The following is an 18610-nucleotide window of genomic DNA, read 5'->3' as shown; positions in this document are numbered from 1 at the left end:
AATATACAGAAGCTAAATTGTAAATTAATATTTAAATTGCCAATTTTTGGAGTGGCTTAAAAGTGACTTGGGAATATAAAAGTTAGTAATGAAAATTTTGAAGGTTTTTTTTTGTATAGTGATTATTATAAACGTAAATTGTTTATTTCTTTTTCAGAATACATTTGGTCTTTGCACAAAACTATTTTAGCTATCCTATTTAAAAAGGGGTCTTTAAACTACAGCCTAGGGCCAAATCAGCCAACTGCTTTAGAAACAAAGGTTTGTTGGAATGCAGCCATGACCACTCATTTATCTGTGGTGGTTTTTGCACTGTACTGGCAGAATTGAGTAGTTGCAACTGACACTCTCATGGGCCACGAAGCCTATCCTAATTACTGTTCAGTCCTTTACAGAAAGGTTTGCTAAAGATTAGTTGTCCTTTTTTGTTCTAATCAAAATCCAGGATATGAAGGAAGCTCTGAAAGTAGCACAGAATGTGTTCTGTGTTATTTTGAATAGTTTTTTAAAAATAGTTTTCATTTTTTAATATAATTTAGAGGGGATAGTACCATCCAAATTCAGATTAAGTGGTTAGTGAGAAATTATTAAGGAATTGTCTTCTAGCTGGATAGAACTTGACATCATTGTTTTGTTTGGTTACAGTTTTAGCACAAGAAATGCTTGAGAATTTCCATAGCTGGTTAAACAATTTCACTGGTAAATTTCTGTGTACAGTCAACCCCTTCAGATCAGTAGGTTTCACATTATGAATTCAACCAACTATAGATTGAAAATACTTGGAGGGAAATTGCACCTGTATTGAACACATACAGACTTTTTTCTTGTCGTCATTACCTAAACAATATACTATAATGGATATTTTCATAGCATTTACATTGTATTAGGCATTATAAGAAATTTAGACATGATTTAAAGTATATAGGAAGTATTCATAAGTTATATGCAAATAGTTCACTATTTTATATAAGTAACTGGAGCATCCTGAGATTTGGTTACAGACCCATGAATGGATCCCAGGAGACTACTGTATTCTCAAAGCATCCTTTCTCTCAAACTGTAAGAAATCATATTTCTTCAGGAAGAGAAACTTCTTCGCTACTTTGACAGTATAGTGAAATCTTATACAAAATGGTCTTTACCATGATTTTGCTATCATAATTTTTCTTGTAGAGTGTGCCTAACATTATACATATATGGTTTACTGGAAATAAATTCTAAGTATTTTATACAGAAAAGCACTAAACAAATTTTTGATAACAGTGCCCAATAAAACTAATTGATATTTTTACTTTTCAGTATTCTGAAGAAGTTTTAGCTGTTTTCAAGAGTTATAAATTAGATGATACTCAGGCCTCCAGGAAAAAGATGGAAGAATTGAAAACAGGAGGTGAACATGTGTATTTTGCAAAATTTTTAACAAGTGAAAAGGTATAAATCTTTTCTTTTTCACTGAAATAATTATAAATACTCTTTTTTTTTCCTCCTCCTAGCTGATAGTCATTTTTAAGTTCTATAGAACTGTTTCTTACTTTTAGTTAAAACTGACAAATATTAGTTTAAAAGTCTCATTTCTGCCTTGGACACATAGGACTAATTTCAAAGCTGAAAGGGGTTCTCCATTAAGTCTGTTTTGTAGACTTGTTTTAGAGTAAATGAAGCTTAATTGCTTTTAAGTATATGCATTTTAAACCTTAAATTAGGATTTAATATGCATTTATGAAAATCATATTTTGTAATTAGTTTATCATTAGGTACAAATAAGGGGTTTTAATGTTTCCTGTTAATCTGTTTATACTTCTTAATGAGTAATTTTGTTCAAATACAATGCTAAGGGATTATGTAACTTTTCTAGTCAAAATGCACATTGAGTTTATGTTTCAACTCACTCCCTTTGCTCCAAGCACATAGCAATGACAGGTAAAATATAAAAAGAGAATGCCAAAAAGACACAGTGGGGCTTCCAGAAACAAGATAAGTATCGTCATGGACCAGAAATGCCAAGTAATGAGTGAAACTGAAGCCTTAGTCTATTGGACTCTATCTAAAGCAGGTGGTGGCACCAGAAATTTGACTGCAAACAGAGACCAGATGTGCTCAGTGTGAGACCAGGAACCAGAGCGAGATTCACTGCTGGAAGCTGGGGGCTGGGTTAGAATTTTATCTACTTTTGAAAAGAAATTAAGAAAAAATATTAGTAATCTTTTACCAAGGCCTATGGTCTTACAGGAAGTTATGGGCCTAAGGATAACAAAGATACACTTTTGTGTCCATCTGCTTGGTTGGTGACTGGATATATGAAACCTCCTGAAATTCTGCTCCAAAAAGTCATCATTAAAACTGTTTCCAGACTTGGGCCTGGAGCCTTGATAGAAGCAAATGCAAAATCACTAGACAGGAGAGGTTGTACATAGGAAAAAGAAGCGAACAGAAGAAAAACTGCTCATTCAAAACTTGCTGATTATTTAGAATTTCAAAAATCTATAAAGAATCCAGTTGAAAGACCACCAGCAAAATTACCTGTTGGAATATGCATGTATTTATTCCAAATGAAATATACAGCCTGACCAAGACTTAATAAATGTTTTGGATACTCAGAGATAACTGATTTTCTTGCTCATTGAAAAAGAATAACAAATTGGGAAACAGAAACAGGCAGATGCAGTGGGACTATTGAAGTTGACACCTAATTGGGAGCCTTGGAAATGAAAACTATAATCAAAGTACAGTACAAAATTAAAGTATAGACTGGACATAGATGAAAAGAGAACTAGTGCATTGAAGATAGTGATGTTCTTATCCAGAATATAGCACAGTGTAACAGATTTTGTTTTTTAAGGAAAAGAGCAGTTAAACCTTGGAACAGAGTGAGAAATACCAACATTTGTCTAATAAGATTTCCAAAGAACAAAATGGAAGGAATGGCATAGAAATTATTGAAAAGAATTGAAGGAAGTCCAAGTCCCCAGATTAAAAGTGTGCTACAATTAACCAGCAGAAGAAAGAAAGATAAATCCATACTTCTGTATACCATGTTGTAACTGTAAGGAAATTAAAAAAAAAAAAAAACAAAACAAAAAAAAAAACCTGCCACTGAAAGAAAGAAAGATATCCTGTGAAGGAACAGTTATTTGACTGTAGCAGATTTCTAATTTTTATCAGCCACCAACACTAGAAGACAGTGGAGAAATATTTAAGTGCTAAGGAAAAAAAATAGCTATGATTCTAGAATTTCATACCCAGCTAAATGCCCTCCAGACTGGATGAGAAAAAGACATTTTTTATTCAAAGACTGGGAAACTTACCACTCAGCAGTCCTCATTTTCAAAGTACTACCTAAAAGATGCCCTTCAGGAAGAAGGAAATTGAACCCATAAGAAAGAAGTGGGATACAGAAAACAATGGTGAGCACAAAAATTGAAAAATGTGACAGTAAATTTACTATTGACTATAAAAACAAAAAAGTCATAACAATTGATTTTTAAAATTAATGTGGAACTTACTGACAATAGTAATAAGAGAATGGAAAGCAGAAATACGTAGTGATTAAACTCACTGAAATTCATGTGATCTTCAGGAGAAGGAAAGGAATACTGAATAACTTAGGCTTTGAACATTTGTTAAGAGGGTAACTACCAAAAGAAAAACAACCTGTCACTCTGAAACAGCACAGAAATTAAAAAGAGGGCACTGAGAATATAGATTTATCTTATAAATCTAATAGATGGTAGTAAGGGAGGACGAAAGGAGCAGAAACTAGGGTAGAAATAAGTCTAACTGTATCAATAATAAGAAATTTAAACCGATTTATTTACCTAATAGGACAGATGATAAGATTGAATTTTAAACTCCAGCTCTGAAAAAAATAAAATTTTGCAAGTCAAAGATGTACACACAGCTAGGTGTGGTGATGCATGCCTAGTGGCTCAGGAGGCTGAGGCAGGAGAATCGAAGGTTTGAAGCCAGCCTCAGCAATTTAGTGAGGCCCTAAGCAACTTAGTGAGACTTTTGTCTTAAAATAAAAAATATAAAAATGGTGTGGGGATGTGGCTCAGTGGTTAAACGCCCTTGGGTTCAATCCCTGGTACACACACACAAACACACAGCTCTATTTATTAATTTAATGAAACAAATCTATAAATTAAGTTGAATTAAGAACTCAAAACTTATTTTACCCTTTGTAGAAGAGGAAAAACTCTTTTCCTTGCTTAACAAAGAACCTTCTCAAAAAAAATTACTTTCAGAAAGCTGAAGTATTGGACTGGGGATACAGTTCAGCAGTAGAGTGCTTGTTTTTGGCCTAGAGTGTGTGAGATTCTGGGTTCAATCCTCATCATTGGTAGAAAGGGGGGTAGGGTGCTGAGGGGGTATTGTAGCATTAAATAATATTATCAATGCAAAAAAGTTATAAAACAGCCAAGAATTAATGTACTTTGAAGAGTTACAAGTTACATTTCTTAGGACATACCAGCCAATTCAAAACTCTGTATGTCAAAAGATTTTTGTTGTAGTTACAGATAACATTTCTAAGAACATTTTAATGGTAGAAAACAGCAGGGTTGGTAGAGTGCTTGCTTCGCATGTACAAGGCCTTGGGTTCAATCCCCAACACCACAAAAAAAGAAAAAAACAGCAGGGTTAAATATTTCCAGAGACATCTCCATGTCGGGTTGATGCTTTTGTGTCATTCTCCATTCACTTTATGAGACCTAACTTTTCTAATAGTTGTCCTTTTCTGAAGCTTTGTAAGGCAGGCTGTCACCAGCAATTAGGAAAGCATGACCTTTCAGGGATAAGCACTGGAATTCCATTAGTTAATACCATGAGGTGGGTAAAATGCAACTTTGAGAAACTTTAAACTTAAAATATGAAGGAGGGAGGAAAGCACAGAGAATTGTACTAAAGAGAATACGAGGCATGTGTTTGGTTGTAGTTTGGCATTGCACGATTAGATCTTTCATTGCTTTAATAGAGCTTATGACCCCATCCAGGGGGATGTTATTACTCAGCATTGTATTTTGTTGTATGGATGCTGTCAAACTCTTCATGAGAGAGTTAGGAAATGATGCATGGCAGGAGATGACACCTTTTTGGTTGGAAATGGGCCACTCATCTGCATCAATGGTAGAGCTTCTCAGAGCTTTGATGAAAATGATTTGACTTGATTTTCTCTAACACAGTGTTATCTTATCTAGCACATCACTGTTCTATGGATGGCCACTGGGAAGTAGCAGAAACCTTATTGACATTCTTTTAGTGTGTCTTGAGGAGAAAAACTGAATCTGTTGTTTATTATAGATTTCATAAGATTGTCATAGCAATCCATCCAACCACTTTAGTTGAATTAGTCTAAATTCTAGGGTTGGTTTATTTTTCATTCTAATTAAATGTTTGACTAACTTTACAAACGTTACCCTTTGAAGTCTTCTAAAAATCTTTTGCTGACAATTGTGTCAGTTTTGGCATCTGGGCGTATTTCCACCCACCCTGAAATGGTAAATACAGTTACTGCAACCTCTCCATATGGTTGACAGTTTTTTATTTAAATAAAATTGACCTGAAATGGTCCTTGAGGCAAAATGCAAAAGCTATCCTCTGTGGACCTGACAGAGCAGCTTCTTAAATATCATTAAACATGTTGAGAATTTTAGAGCATAATTATCATTCTTAATTATTTTAGAATCTCTCATACAAGCAAGATATAAGAGTAAATTAGCAACAGCCATCTAGGAAAGACTGAAGACTTCTTAAGGTATAAAAGATCCCCTGCCAATGTAAGCTCTGAATTTGGAGCCTAATTTTGGGAGAAAGATAAGAAAGAAAGCTGAAAAGCCTTGGCAGAAGAGACTGGTTGTTTGATAAGATAAAAGCAAAGAGAATAAAAACTAGTCCAAACTTGACATATATGTTATTAGTTACAGTAGCCATGGCAGTGTTGTTAAAAATTTTAACTCCTCTAAAAATGAGAACTCTCATCATTTTTTTCAACCATTACATAGTCATGATTTACACAAAAGGAGAATGAAGTTGATATATTTATAAATGTTAAAAGATCTCTGACAAACTGGGCATGGGTGGCACATGCCTGTAGTTGCCTCAGCTCAGGAGGCTTAAGCAGGAGGATTGCAAGTTCAAGGCCAGCCTTAGCAACTTAGTAAAACCCCTTTGATTGATTGATAGATAGATAAATAAATAAATAAATAGGGCTGGGGGTGTAGCTCAGTAGTAAAGTCCCCATGGGTTTAGTCCTCAGTACTGAAAAGAAGAAGACCTTTGACAAGAAAATGTTCTCTGAGTAGTATGATAATTGCTAAAGCTGAGTTTTGGACAGAGTGTAGTGAGGGCAAAAAAACATTTTATGACCCTTGAGACAAAAAGAAAATTTGTTTTCTATTATACACAAATGTTTATTAACTTTAAATATGCTTTGATGTCTGTTTTAATAGATTAAACAATGTTTAATAGCAAATGTTATTTAAAGCTGTAAGTTCTATTTTTAAAAGAATTCTATCAAGCATGTATAATATGGATACATTAACAGATTTCCTCACTTTAATTTGGATTTTATGAAGAATAATTGTATATAAACATAATGGCCAAAGATATTTAGATTAAAAGCTCATATTAATAATGGTTAAGTGCTTTTTGTTTTTCTATATCTAAATTTTATATATCTATAAAATTTATCTAATTTTTCTATATCTATATTTTGATTTCTTTAAGATTGCAGATATTTATTTATTTTGGGGGGTGTGGGTACTGGAGATTGAACTCAGGGATGTTTTACCACTGAGGTACATCCCCAGTCTTTTTTATTTTGAGATTGGATGTCACTAAATTGCTGAGGCTGACCTCAAACTTAATATCCTCCTGCCTCAGCCTCCCAAATAGCTGGGATTACAGGCATGTAAATTTCATTTATTTTACTAAGGAATATTATAGTCTTCTAAGTCTCCTTAAAAATATTAGTACAGCAGGGCCGGGGTTGTGGCTCAGGGGTAGAGTGCTGAGCATGTGAGAGGCACTGGGTTCAATCCCCAGCACCACATTAAAAAAAATAAATAAAAACAAAATAAAGATATTGTGTCCATCTACAACTAAAAACAATTTTTTTAATATTAGTACAGAAGGTTTCTTAAAACCTTTTAATTTGTGACTTTGTTACCTTTTATTAAAGAAAAAGATGGACACATGATGATTTCTTCCCTTAATGGACTTTTTTTTTCTCTTCATCAGAGATAAGAGTTGAATAAGATATAAGGAATGTACCTATTACCAATTGAAAATCATTTCATAGTTTAGTCCTATAAAACCTAAGTTAGTATTTAATTCATTTTTGAAAGTTAAAAGTTTAAATCATTCTCTGTTTTGGAGGGGTTTTTTTTGTTTGTTTTTTGGTACTGGGATTGACCCCAGAGAGAGAGGCTTAGCGACTGAGCTTCTTTTTTTTATTTTTTTTATTTTTTACTTTGAGACAGGGCCTTGCCAAGTTGCTGAGGCAGGTCTCAAACTTACAGTTCTCCTGTCTCAGCCTCCCAAATCACTGCAATTACAGACATGCACCACAGTGCCCCAACATAGTTCTCTTTTGTAAACATAATGACAGTCCAGCCTGCATTTTCTTCTGATCTGAAGAGGTAATGGGCACGTTCAAAGCATTTGGAGTCTGTGGTTGATTTCTTGTCTGAGGAGATTTTTTTAACACCTCTATCCAGGATTACAGAAATACTTAGTGATGCTTTTAAGCAATTTGAAAAGGAAATCCAGTACATTTGAGTTTTATACTTTTCTAAAAATTTCTCAAACATAACACAGATTGTCATTTATATAGATGCTCCGAGCTTCTCATTCATCAGATTGCCATCGGTATATTTGTCTTCCAGAAGGTAGTTTCCTTTTTAATGTGTTTTACATCTTAGAAGCTTATCTATTCCTAGTTCATTTGCAGTGCATAGCTGAGCTCTGTAATTCCACTGGTTTATGCTAAAAAGGAAGAGAAACATACTTAGAACCTTAAAATTTATGTGGAAAAGAAAATGCAAGAGAAATTCAATAAATGCAATATAAAGCATGTGATAATTTGCATCCACAAGAAATATATACCTAAGAAGTTATTAAAAAATTGAAATAGCGGTGGGAAAGAGCCATGCCAAGCTAATTAATACCATTTATTTATTTATTTATTTATTTATTTATTTATTTATTTATTTATTTATTTATTTATTTTTTTTAGAGAGAGAGAGAGAGAATTCCATTATTTATTTTTTAGTTATCGGTGGACACAACATCTTTGTTTGTATGTGGTGCTGAGGATCGAACCCGGGCCGCACGCGTGCCAGGCGAGCGTGCTACCGCTTGAGCCACATCCCCAGCCCTAATTAATACCATTTAAAAAGAGAGCTACCTAAATACCAAAGAAGAATGTATAGCAAAAAGCATAAATAGAATTAAAAAGCTACATAATAAAAAATGCATGACCAAGAAGATACAGTGAATTTATATATACTTTAAAAATATATCCTGAAAGCATATTAAGCAAAAAGTTCTAAAGTTATGAGACACTGACATTCACAGTTTTAGTAGGATGTCTTAAGGGCTTCCATCACAAACTAATGAATCAGGGATCCTAAAGATTAGTTTGGTATATCAAAGATTTACACAATAAAAGTAATAAGTGTGATATAATATATGTGGAAACCTATACAAAAGCAATTAGAGTTAACACTTTCTTTTTGTATATATGGAATTTTCACAAAATTTGACTGTGGACTAGGTTATAAAGGAAGTTTCAGCACATTTTAAAGATTACAAAGCACATAAGACACATTCTTTGGCCACAGTGTAACTTAAATTAGAACTTAAAATTAAGGCTATTAAAAAATAGTTTAAAAGAGGCAAATATGGAAACAAAACTATTCCCTAGGAATTAATTAACTCAATATAAATTCTGAATCTATTATAAATGTGTACCAAAATTATATGTACAGGAAAGTATTATACATCAGATATGAGGGTTACAAATAAAGTGAGATATAAAGGGGAAATTGTTTCATGAAGGAGTGACAAATCAGATATTCAAATCAAGAAACTAGATGGTGCAATTAAGTGCATGCAACAGCCACCAAATGAGGGGATTCTATCCAGCAAGATCCTGTTCCAAAAATAGCCTATGAAATCTGATGCTACTTTAAAAAATGACTCCTTATTTTTTAAATGTTTCCACATTTTTTGCTTGTGGAAAGACTGTTTTCATTCATATGTTATACTTGAATAAAGAATTTAAATGGAATTATGTATAAATTACATAAAATGATTACCTTTGGTGTTGACAGGTTTGAACTTGACTCCTTAAGGAACAGCCATAATCTTTCAAATGATTTTATTAATTACTGACTGTCCTTAGTCCATTGGAAGCTTTTGTTTATAGGAACTTGTAGGGCCTATTTTGGTTTTATTGAAATGTCATTTAATTATGATTAGCTGTAGCTATCAGGTGCCTCTGATGAATTGAAAATATGTATCTGACTTGTGGGAAACTTTATAGGTTTCCTCATTTATCATGTAGATGATTACATATGGATACATTTACAAAAATAAGAAGAGTAGAAATTTTTTCCCTTCAACTTGAATATTATCCCTGTATATTGCATGAATGAAAGATTTCTCATAGTTCCATCAGAGTAATATACTTGCTTTAATTCTTTTTTTATATATATCTTTATTTTATTTACTTATTTTTATGTGGTGCTGAGGATCGAACCCAGGGCCTCACACATGCTGGGCAAGCACTCTACCGCTAAGCCACAATCCCAGCCCCCTTGCTTTAATTCTTAAGCATAAGTGAACATGATATAAAAATATATACTGAATTACTTGTGAAGAATGCCTTTAAAGCTATTTTAAATGTGTTTTTATTTGTAAGACATTACTTATTAAGAAATTGGTTATATTATGCTTACGGTTTTAATCTGGTGGTAAAGGTATTCTTAAGAATTTGTAAGTACTTCAGATTTTCAAAACTGAATGAGAGAAAATTGTATGACCATCCTGCTATTCCTTTAGTGCAATACAGTAAAACTCTGAAGTTTAAAAGAAACTAAGAGAAAGGACAGAATAAACCTCAAGAAAATAGAACAATATAATAATAAGAGCATAAATTAATGATAGAACAAAGAAACTATAAAATGTATCACCAAACTTATATAGAAAACTTGAACACGTGAATAATCATTAAAGAATAATTGTAAAAATGGCTTTTTTTTTTTTTTTTTGATACCTAGGATTGAACCCAGGGGCACTTAAGCACTGAGCCACACCCCCACTCCCCCAATCCCCCCACCCTTTTTTTTTTTGTATTGTATGTAGAGACAGGGTCTCACTAAGTGGCTTAGGGCATTGCTGAATTGCCAAGGCTGGCTTTGAACTCACTATCCTCCTGCCTCAGCCTCCTGAGCCACTGGGATTATAGGCATGTACCACTGTGCCCAGCTAAAATGGCACCTTTTGAATGATACCAGGCCCAGAAGTTTTTAGGCACATATTATCAGCACTTCAAAGAATAAGTAACTCTTATTATATATTAAAATTTTCAGAAATTTGAAAAACAAGAGAAATGACCTAGTTTATTTTATGATTTTAACTTTTAAACAAAACCCCAATAAGGACCAAATAAGAAAAAAGTGTACATGTCAACCCATTTATAGAGTGAAGGAAGGAAGTTTTTTAAAACTCAACAAATCAAGTGAAGTAGTTGGGTTTTGTTCAAATGGGACTACAGAGATTTATCCTAGGACCATGAAGTTTGGGTTCAGTATTAGAAAGATCACTGTGATACCAAATTAACAAAAGATTAAAGATTTTAAAGGGCTATATGATAATCTCAGTTAAAAGCCAAGGAAATTGAATAAAATTTAACATTCATGACACAACTAAGAAGTGGAAGGGAATTTTCTTGAAGTTGCTAATGAGATTGATTGAAAACCTTATGGGGGGCTGGGGATGTGGCTCAAGCGGTAGCGCACTCGCCTGGCATGCGTGTGGCCCGGGTTCGATCCTCAGCACCACATACAAAACAAAAATGTTGTGTCCGCCGATAACTAAAAAATAAATATTAAAATTCTCTCTCTCTCTCTCTCTCTCTCTCTCTCTCTCTCTCTCTCTCTCTCCCCCTCCCTCCCTCCCTCCCTCTCTCACTCTCTCTTTTTTTAAAAAAAAAAAAAACCTTATGGCAAACATCATACATAATAATGAACATTTTTTAAATGTTTCCACTAAATTCAAGAACAAGAGATGGAGACTTACTAATCATATTTCTGTTCAGCACTTTATACTGGAGGACCTAGCCATTTTAGTAAGAAAAATCAAGAAAGAAATAAAAGTTGTAAGGATTGGACTTAAACATGTAAGGATTTGAAAGGAAAAAAACCAAACTGTCCCTATTTGAAGACAATGTAATTGTCTACAGAGAAAATTCAAGAGAACCAACAAACTGTAATGACTAACAAGACTTGGGCAAGGTTACAAGAGAAACATCAGTACTATTCCTATAAAACAGTAATCACTTACAAAAATGTTTTTCAAAAGAGCAGTGAAAGCCAATACCTAAAAGTAATCTTCATAGAGGAAATCAGAAAGATGGAAAGATATAACTACATTTGTATATAGAAATGCTGCTTCTCCCCGATTTATCCATAAACTCAATGTATTTTGGGTCACTACCCAAAGGGATTTCCCCAGGGAATTCAGGAAGTTGATCTTAAAAGTTTTCATGGAGAAGCAAAGAGCCAAGAGTAAGAAAAAGTTGAATAAGGTGAGAACACATGCCCTGTCATTTTAAGACCCATAAAGCAATAGTTAATTAAGACAATAAGGTAATTATTCAGGGCAATAAATAAGAAAAAATAAAACTGGAACAGTAGAAAGCCCAAATTATAGAAAAACTTGATACACAAAAGAGGTAGCATTATAAATGAATGAAAAAAGCATGAATAATGTTGCTTGACAACTCATTATTCTTCAGGAAAAATTCAGTCCGTAACTTAATATATGCACAAAGACCAATTCCAGGTTACTTGATGTCTGAATGAGAGAAAACAAATATTTATTAGGAAATATGAAACATGCAAGTTTAGAGTAGGGAAATATTTCTTGAGCTACAAAAAGCACAGATCATAGGGAGAAGATCAATTTAATATTCAAGAGTATAAAATACCATACAGAGTGCAGACAGCCAGACAAGGGGGAGAGATTTGCCACCTAAATAACTGAAAAAGATTAATATTCATAATAGCCCATTGATAAACAGAATATAACCAAATGGAAAACTGGAAAGATATGAATAAGCAATTTACAGGTATAAAAATTATTTGAATAACTAATAAGCTTATGAGAGATGCTGAACTTCTGTAGTGGAAATAAATAATTAGATAATCATTTCAAACTTACCAAATTGGCAACCATTAAAAACAGCCTAATAATCAGTGCTATTGGCAAAGTTATAGGAAAATGAGATCTTTCATCTGCTGTTAAAGTGTAAATTGATTTCAGACACTTGCATAACAACTTCATAATAGCTAGTGAAGTTAAAACTTTTGTTCCTAGTTAACAACCACTTGAGAATCAAACATATACACAAAGAAATACATAAAACTCACTACCATTGTAGGTAAATGATGTGTTTGTAACTGAAAACTTTGGAACTACCTAAATATTCATAGCAGGAGACTAGGTAATAAATTTATACATTTCAGTGCTATAAAGTACTGAAAATGGGTGAACTAGAACAGTAATTGGCAAATCTGACTTATTTGTAAATAAGTCTTTTTGAAACATGATTTTGCTCATCATTTACATATTGTGCCTGCTTTTGCACTGTGAGCAGAGGTGAATAGTTGTAACAGAAACCATACAGTCCACAAAACTTAAACCATTTACTAATTGATCTTTAATGGAAAAAACTTGCTAATCCCTGAACTAGAGCTATATTATTAATGTGATTAAATTTCAAACCTAATATTGTGGAAACAGCAAATTGTAGTATCATAGATGTAGTATAGAGTTTGAAAACATGCAAAATACATTTATATATTTTTATAGATGCCAACATATATATACCTAGTATAAAATATGCATAAGAATCCTAACCACCAAATACATGATGTAGTGGTTACCATAGTAGAGGGAGGGAGGGAAATATAAAGCAGGGAGGTTATAGAGTGTCGATGGTTTCTATAATCTCTTTCTTAAACTAATGAGCAACAAGTAAAATGTTAAGTTTTGATATCTAACTGGGTAATAGTATATGACTGTTGAATTACCTAACTATATCTTTTATTGAGCATTTGAAATATTTGAAACCTTTTCAACATTTTATAATTTTAAAAAATAAAGTGATTTTAGATGATGCATTAATGATAGCAGATTTTAATATGAAAATGCTCTAAATATTTTTCTGGCATAGATTTTTGTTAGATTGATAGAAATGGGAGATTTCATACTTGGCTTTAATTTGACCAAGAATATTGTTTACATGTAAAACTGACAAACTGTAAGAATGACCAAAACTAATAGCATAGGCCTTTTTAGGCTTAGAATAATATCAAGAAGTCTGAGGCCTGAGCTAAGACATGAAAGACCTCTGATTTAATGTCTTTTCTGATCCATGATTTTTAATCCACTGTTTCCATCAAGAAAAAGTATCTTCCAAAATGAAATATAAATGTGGTAGAGGGGACTTCAAAACAAAGATAGACAGTAAACAGTGCCTAGCCACTTTGGTTCATCTCCTCAAGCCAAGGAGTTCACATCTTCCCTCCAGATTACTGAACTGCTTAGGTTCTTCAGTTGGGCCACTGTTGTCTTTGCCTTGGCATCTGTTTCCTCCTTCCTCCTGTTTCTTTCTTCCCACATACACTCCAGCTTTAAGTTTGCTGCTACTGTTTGTAATTTAGATGCTGTCTCCTCCAGGAAACCTTCCTAGTGATGCCTATCATTGAATGAACCCTGCAGGAGAACAGGCTTTGTGAGCAGAATTGATGTGTTTTATTTTGTTCATGAAATTTGATCAACTGAACATTCAAGTAGAGGTGCAGCTTATTAAGTATACAAATCTGGAAGGGGATCTAGGTTGAGATATAGATTTTATAATTCGAAGTGGTAATTAAAGCTGTAGAGTACATGAGATCACTAAGGGAGGAGAGTGTAGATCAGAAAGAGAAGGAAGAAAGCATTAAACCAAAGCCTGAAGAAAACTGGCATTTAATGGAGAAGGAAAGGAGGAGAGGCTCAAGAGAAGACGACTGTGAACAGTAGCCAGTGAGAGCAGAGGAAAAAAATAGAAAATCATCAACTCAATGGAAGCCAAGCATACCCAGTAGGATGAGGACTGTTAAGTGAAATAAGTCATTGGTGATCTTGACAGAAACACTTTCAGGGGATGGGGAGCAGGTTGGAAATAGTGTAGCTATTTTTTTTTTCAAGGTTTTCTGTTAAAAGGAGGGCACAGTGAAAATGTGGGTATCCTGGAAGCTATTTAATGAAAAGGAGTCCTTGGAACGGAAGGGCAGGAAATACATCAAGCAGGGTAGTTTACAATGATGGAACTCAGTTCTTACCACTGGAATGAAGGGGATTGCCTTAGCCATGAAGATGTGACAGAAAGAAATGAGGGAACAAAGGTGTGGTTACAGAAGATATGTAGTTTTGGGGGCCAAGAAATTAAATAACTTTCAACTTAATGAATTTTTCTACTTATTGAAAGCAGAAGTTGTTATCTACTAAAAGATGAAGGGTAGTAACTGTTTTTGATAACTAGAAAGATTTAAAATAGTTGCCTTGAAAATCAAAAGAGAGAATAGCCTTATAGAATAAAGACAGACTCTGAGGAATGACAAGACGTTGAAGTTGGAGACAACAGAGCAGCAGCACTTTCTGCAGAGTGACATGATGTGGTATCTTCTCTCAGGCTCCTCCCCTTAGGGTTAGTAGAGAAGGTGACCCACAGTTGGTTTATCCAAGTTTGTTGTGTGCTCAGCAAATGTCACTGAAGAACTGTGGGATAGGAATGTTGAGGAAGTTGGCAGGAAATGGTGAAGAAAGAAATCATGAAGTTTTGGCACACTAACATCTCACAGCCAAATCTGGTCACTGATTGTTTTTCTTTCTTTTTATATGTTTTATATGTTTATATATATAATATGCTTCTTGGCCCAGAAAGCATAAAAATAGTTACTATTTAGCCCTTTAGGAATAATTATCTACACTAAAATTGCATTATAATAAAAATAGGATGGGGAACTGGGGTTGTAGCTCAGTGGTAGAGGTACTTGCCTAGCATATGTAAGGCACTGGGTTCGAGTCTCAGCACCACATAAAAATAAATAAAGGTATTTTTTGCAAGGATGGTGGAATGTGATAGACATCATTATCCAAACTACATGTATGAAGACACAAATTGGTATAAATATACTTTATATACAACCAGAGATATGAAAAATTGTGCTGTATACATGTAGTAAGAATTGTAATGCATTCTACTGTCATTTTTTAATCAATAAAAAAATAAAATAAAAAAATAAAGGTATTTTTAAAAAGTAGGATGGGACTTACAGATAGGGAATAGTTCAATGGACTTAGGTCTCAATAAGGTATATTGTGAGCTACTGAGTGAGAGAGATGGGAAGGATAGGAAGTTATAATGAGACAGGATTGAGAGATCAAGATTTTAGAGCTGGGGCAGCTGTGAGTGATGACCAGATCTAACTTGTGGCCTGTCAGTGGGGTTGAGGGTTGAGGTCCAGGAACTAAGAACCAGTCTTGAAGAGAGTAAAGTCACCCAGGATTAGAAAGAAAGGAAAGCTGATGGCACACCATTCACATTTGCCTGTTTGGGATGGGAGAGTCAATATGATAAACAATAAACAAATTCTGTTCCTAAAGTGAGGGAAAGCTGATTAGAAGGCTGATCATACATACATACATACACACACACATGTTGAAGACATGGGCTAGTAAGTAAAAGGCTAGTGCATGGTGGGCTGCATTAACAGATGGAAACATACCATGTGAAGCGTAACCAGTGAATGGGAGACATTGAACTGGAAAACAGTCACTCAGGCTTTCAGCTGTCTTCTGGTTATTCATTGTTACTGTGGGTCATAAAGGCAGAATTGGCGTGATTTTCTAGATAGTCTTCAGCTTCCTTCAGTGCTGTAAGGACATAATCAGAATAACTTTTCTTCACCACTGGAGGTAATTTTTGCAGTAGAACCAGCTAGATGGCAGGGTTGTTGAAGAAGAGTTTCCTCATTAATGACCTTCAAATCCTTTCTGGTCAGCGTTCTGTGAAAATCCAAGTATGAAGCAATTTTGTCTAAAATCTAAAAAAGCCCATTTAATCCATCCACAGATGATTTTCACCTCTTATTCCTTCCTGCTTATGATTGAGTACCGCCTCTGGTTTAGGTACTTAGTAGGGCTGCAAAAATGAGTGGTGCCCTTGATATTATGCTGTTTACCCATATAGGCCTCCCCTTTAGCCATTATTTCTTATATGTGCAGCCACTCCTTTACTTTATATTTCTGCCATATTTTATCCTGATGTCAGGGTCACCAATAGAATATTGTTATTCACCAGCATGAGTCTCTCATAGCATAAAATGATCAAAGAAATCTAAATGAAACTTTGACTGTTATGTCTTGGGCTTATGCAGTAACACCTCACATAAACTGAGTTCACAAGAAATATTTTTAATTGAATTGGAATCTTCCATTTCTATAGTCACAAAGCCTATACTTTTGGGAAAAACTTGATTTTAATGTGTTGTTTTGTGTGTGTGCTTGTTTTTTGAGTAGCTGATGGATTTACAACTGAGTGACAGTAACTTTCGACGACATATCCTGTTGCAGTATCTCATTTTATTCCAGTATCTCAAGGGACAGGTCAAATTCAAAAGGTAAGTTTATAAGGGTAGTAAAGGATTTATAAAAAAGCAGCTTGGAAAAGAACCTGCTTATAGTATTTTCATATGTGTTGTGCCCTATGCATGAAGGCTATATCCCTTAAACATGTCTGTTGCAGCAGATATACAACCAGTTGGGAGCTTTTATATGTAGGATATTCTTTTGAAGAATAGATACTAAATATATCTGCTGTTCATGTAGTCTCTTGTGCCAAGTTTCATGCCTTCCCAGGAGGGTAGAGGTCTCTCTCTAGACTTCCAAGTCTCCCTCTCTCTCAGAACTCAGAACTCGTCCCAAGCTAATTTGCAATCTAAGCCAGGAAGACCCCTCTCACATTAGACCTGAAAGAAACAGTCTTGAAGCAAAGAGGAGTTCCAATTTCTTTGGGGTTTCACAAAGCCTCATAAGGATTTCTCCTGTCTAAAGCCCTTCATCCAGGGCAGACCATTTCCTCTTGTTCTGTCTGTAACTGAAGTGGAACCCACTCATTAAATACACAAAGCAGTGTGGTATTCATTGCATAAAAGACGTGACATCACTTGCTAACTCCAGTGCAGCACTTTCAGAATTGTAATTTTAAGGTCACACATAGTAGATACTCAAAAAATATTATTTCTTATCCTTCTGTTTTGGAGGTTTGATATAATATAGAAAGATCAAGTGTTTGGGGTCAGGTCTAGGTTTTAATTCAAGCTTTGGTGCAAGCACTCAATCAATATTACTTAGATGACTATAGAGCACCTAGTGCATAGTAAGAGCTCAGTAAATGGCAGTTGTTAACAATTTGTGTTTGCCTGAAATCTTTTCTAGGGTTTTGTGTCTTTTATTCATTTTATTTTGAGTGAATTTGAAATGGCATGCCTACATGAATGTCCGTCATATGTAGGATTACGTTGTATTGCCTCAGGTTTTCTAATCTGATCTGTTAATGTTATTCTTCCTTATACACCTTCATGTCTTCAATTCTAGTCCTCTTGAGGCTGAAGTGTAAGAATTTTCTCTTATTTTGATAATTTTTGACACTGTTTACAATATGATTAAATGAGTACACACCATGTGTTTTTTAAGAACATAAACAAGACTAAAATTGGATATATACTCTGCTATATAACTCAAACATGCATATATAACTCAAACATGCTTTATTGTTTTGTTCCCTAGTTCAAACTATGTTTTAACTGATGAGCAATCACTCTGGATTGAAGATACTACAAAATCAGTCTATCAAGTAAGTCCAACACGCAAAAAACTCATGATTGAAAAAAATGGAAATTTAGAATTTTCTTTGTTTCAGCCCCAAATAGGAAAATAAGGATAAAGTTAAGCTCAGGTACAAGACCACAAACACTTCTTGGTTCTCTGCCTGCAAACCACTTCTCTGATGCAGAAAGTTGTTGAAAGCTTAGTATATTCTTTCTAATCACAGCTACTATCTGAAAACCCCCCCGATGGAGAAAGATTTTCAAAGATGGTAGAGGTATGTGTTTTATATTTATATAGGATTTTTTTTGCACCAAATATGATTTCAAATGATTCTATTACATAAACATAATTTCCTTGTTTTTCTCAGCATATTTTAAACACTGAAGAAAATTGGAACTCATGGAAAAATGAAGGCTGCCCAAGTTTTGTGAAAGAAAGGTAAATATAT

At 34.1% G+C, this 18610-nt stretch overlaps 1 protein-coding gene across 1 annotated transcript in view; it reads left to right on the top strand.

The window, feature by feature from the left end:
- Positions 1–18610, top strand: part of Thoc1 (THO complex subunit 1) — a 48802-nt gene that overhangs the window by 17999 nt on the left and 12193 nt on the right. Inside the window, exons 11-15 of the mRNA XM_076837269.2 lie at positions 1300–1431; positions 16852–16952; positions 18121–18187; positions 18386–18436; positions 18530–18600. Coding sequence (XP_076693384.1) covers positions 1300–1431; positions 16852–16952; positions 18121–18187; positions 18386–18436; positions 18530–18600 — 422 coding nt within the window. The remainder of the gene's footprint in view (positions 1–1299; positions 1432–16851; positions 16953–18120; positions 18188–18385; positions 18437–18529; positions 18601–18610) is intronic.

Source organism: Callospermophilus lateralis, chromosome 17 (assembly GCF_048772815.1).
Source record: "Callospermophilus lateralis isolate mCalLat2 chromosome 17, mCalLat2.hap1, whole genome shotgun sequence".
NCBI classification, from domain to species: Eukaryota; Metazoa; Chordata; class Mammalia; order Rodentia; family Sciuridae; genus Callospermophilus; species Callospermophilus lateralis.
This window is presented reverse-complemented; position numbering and strand designations above follow the sequence as displayed.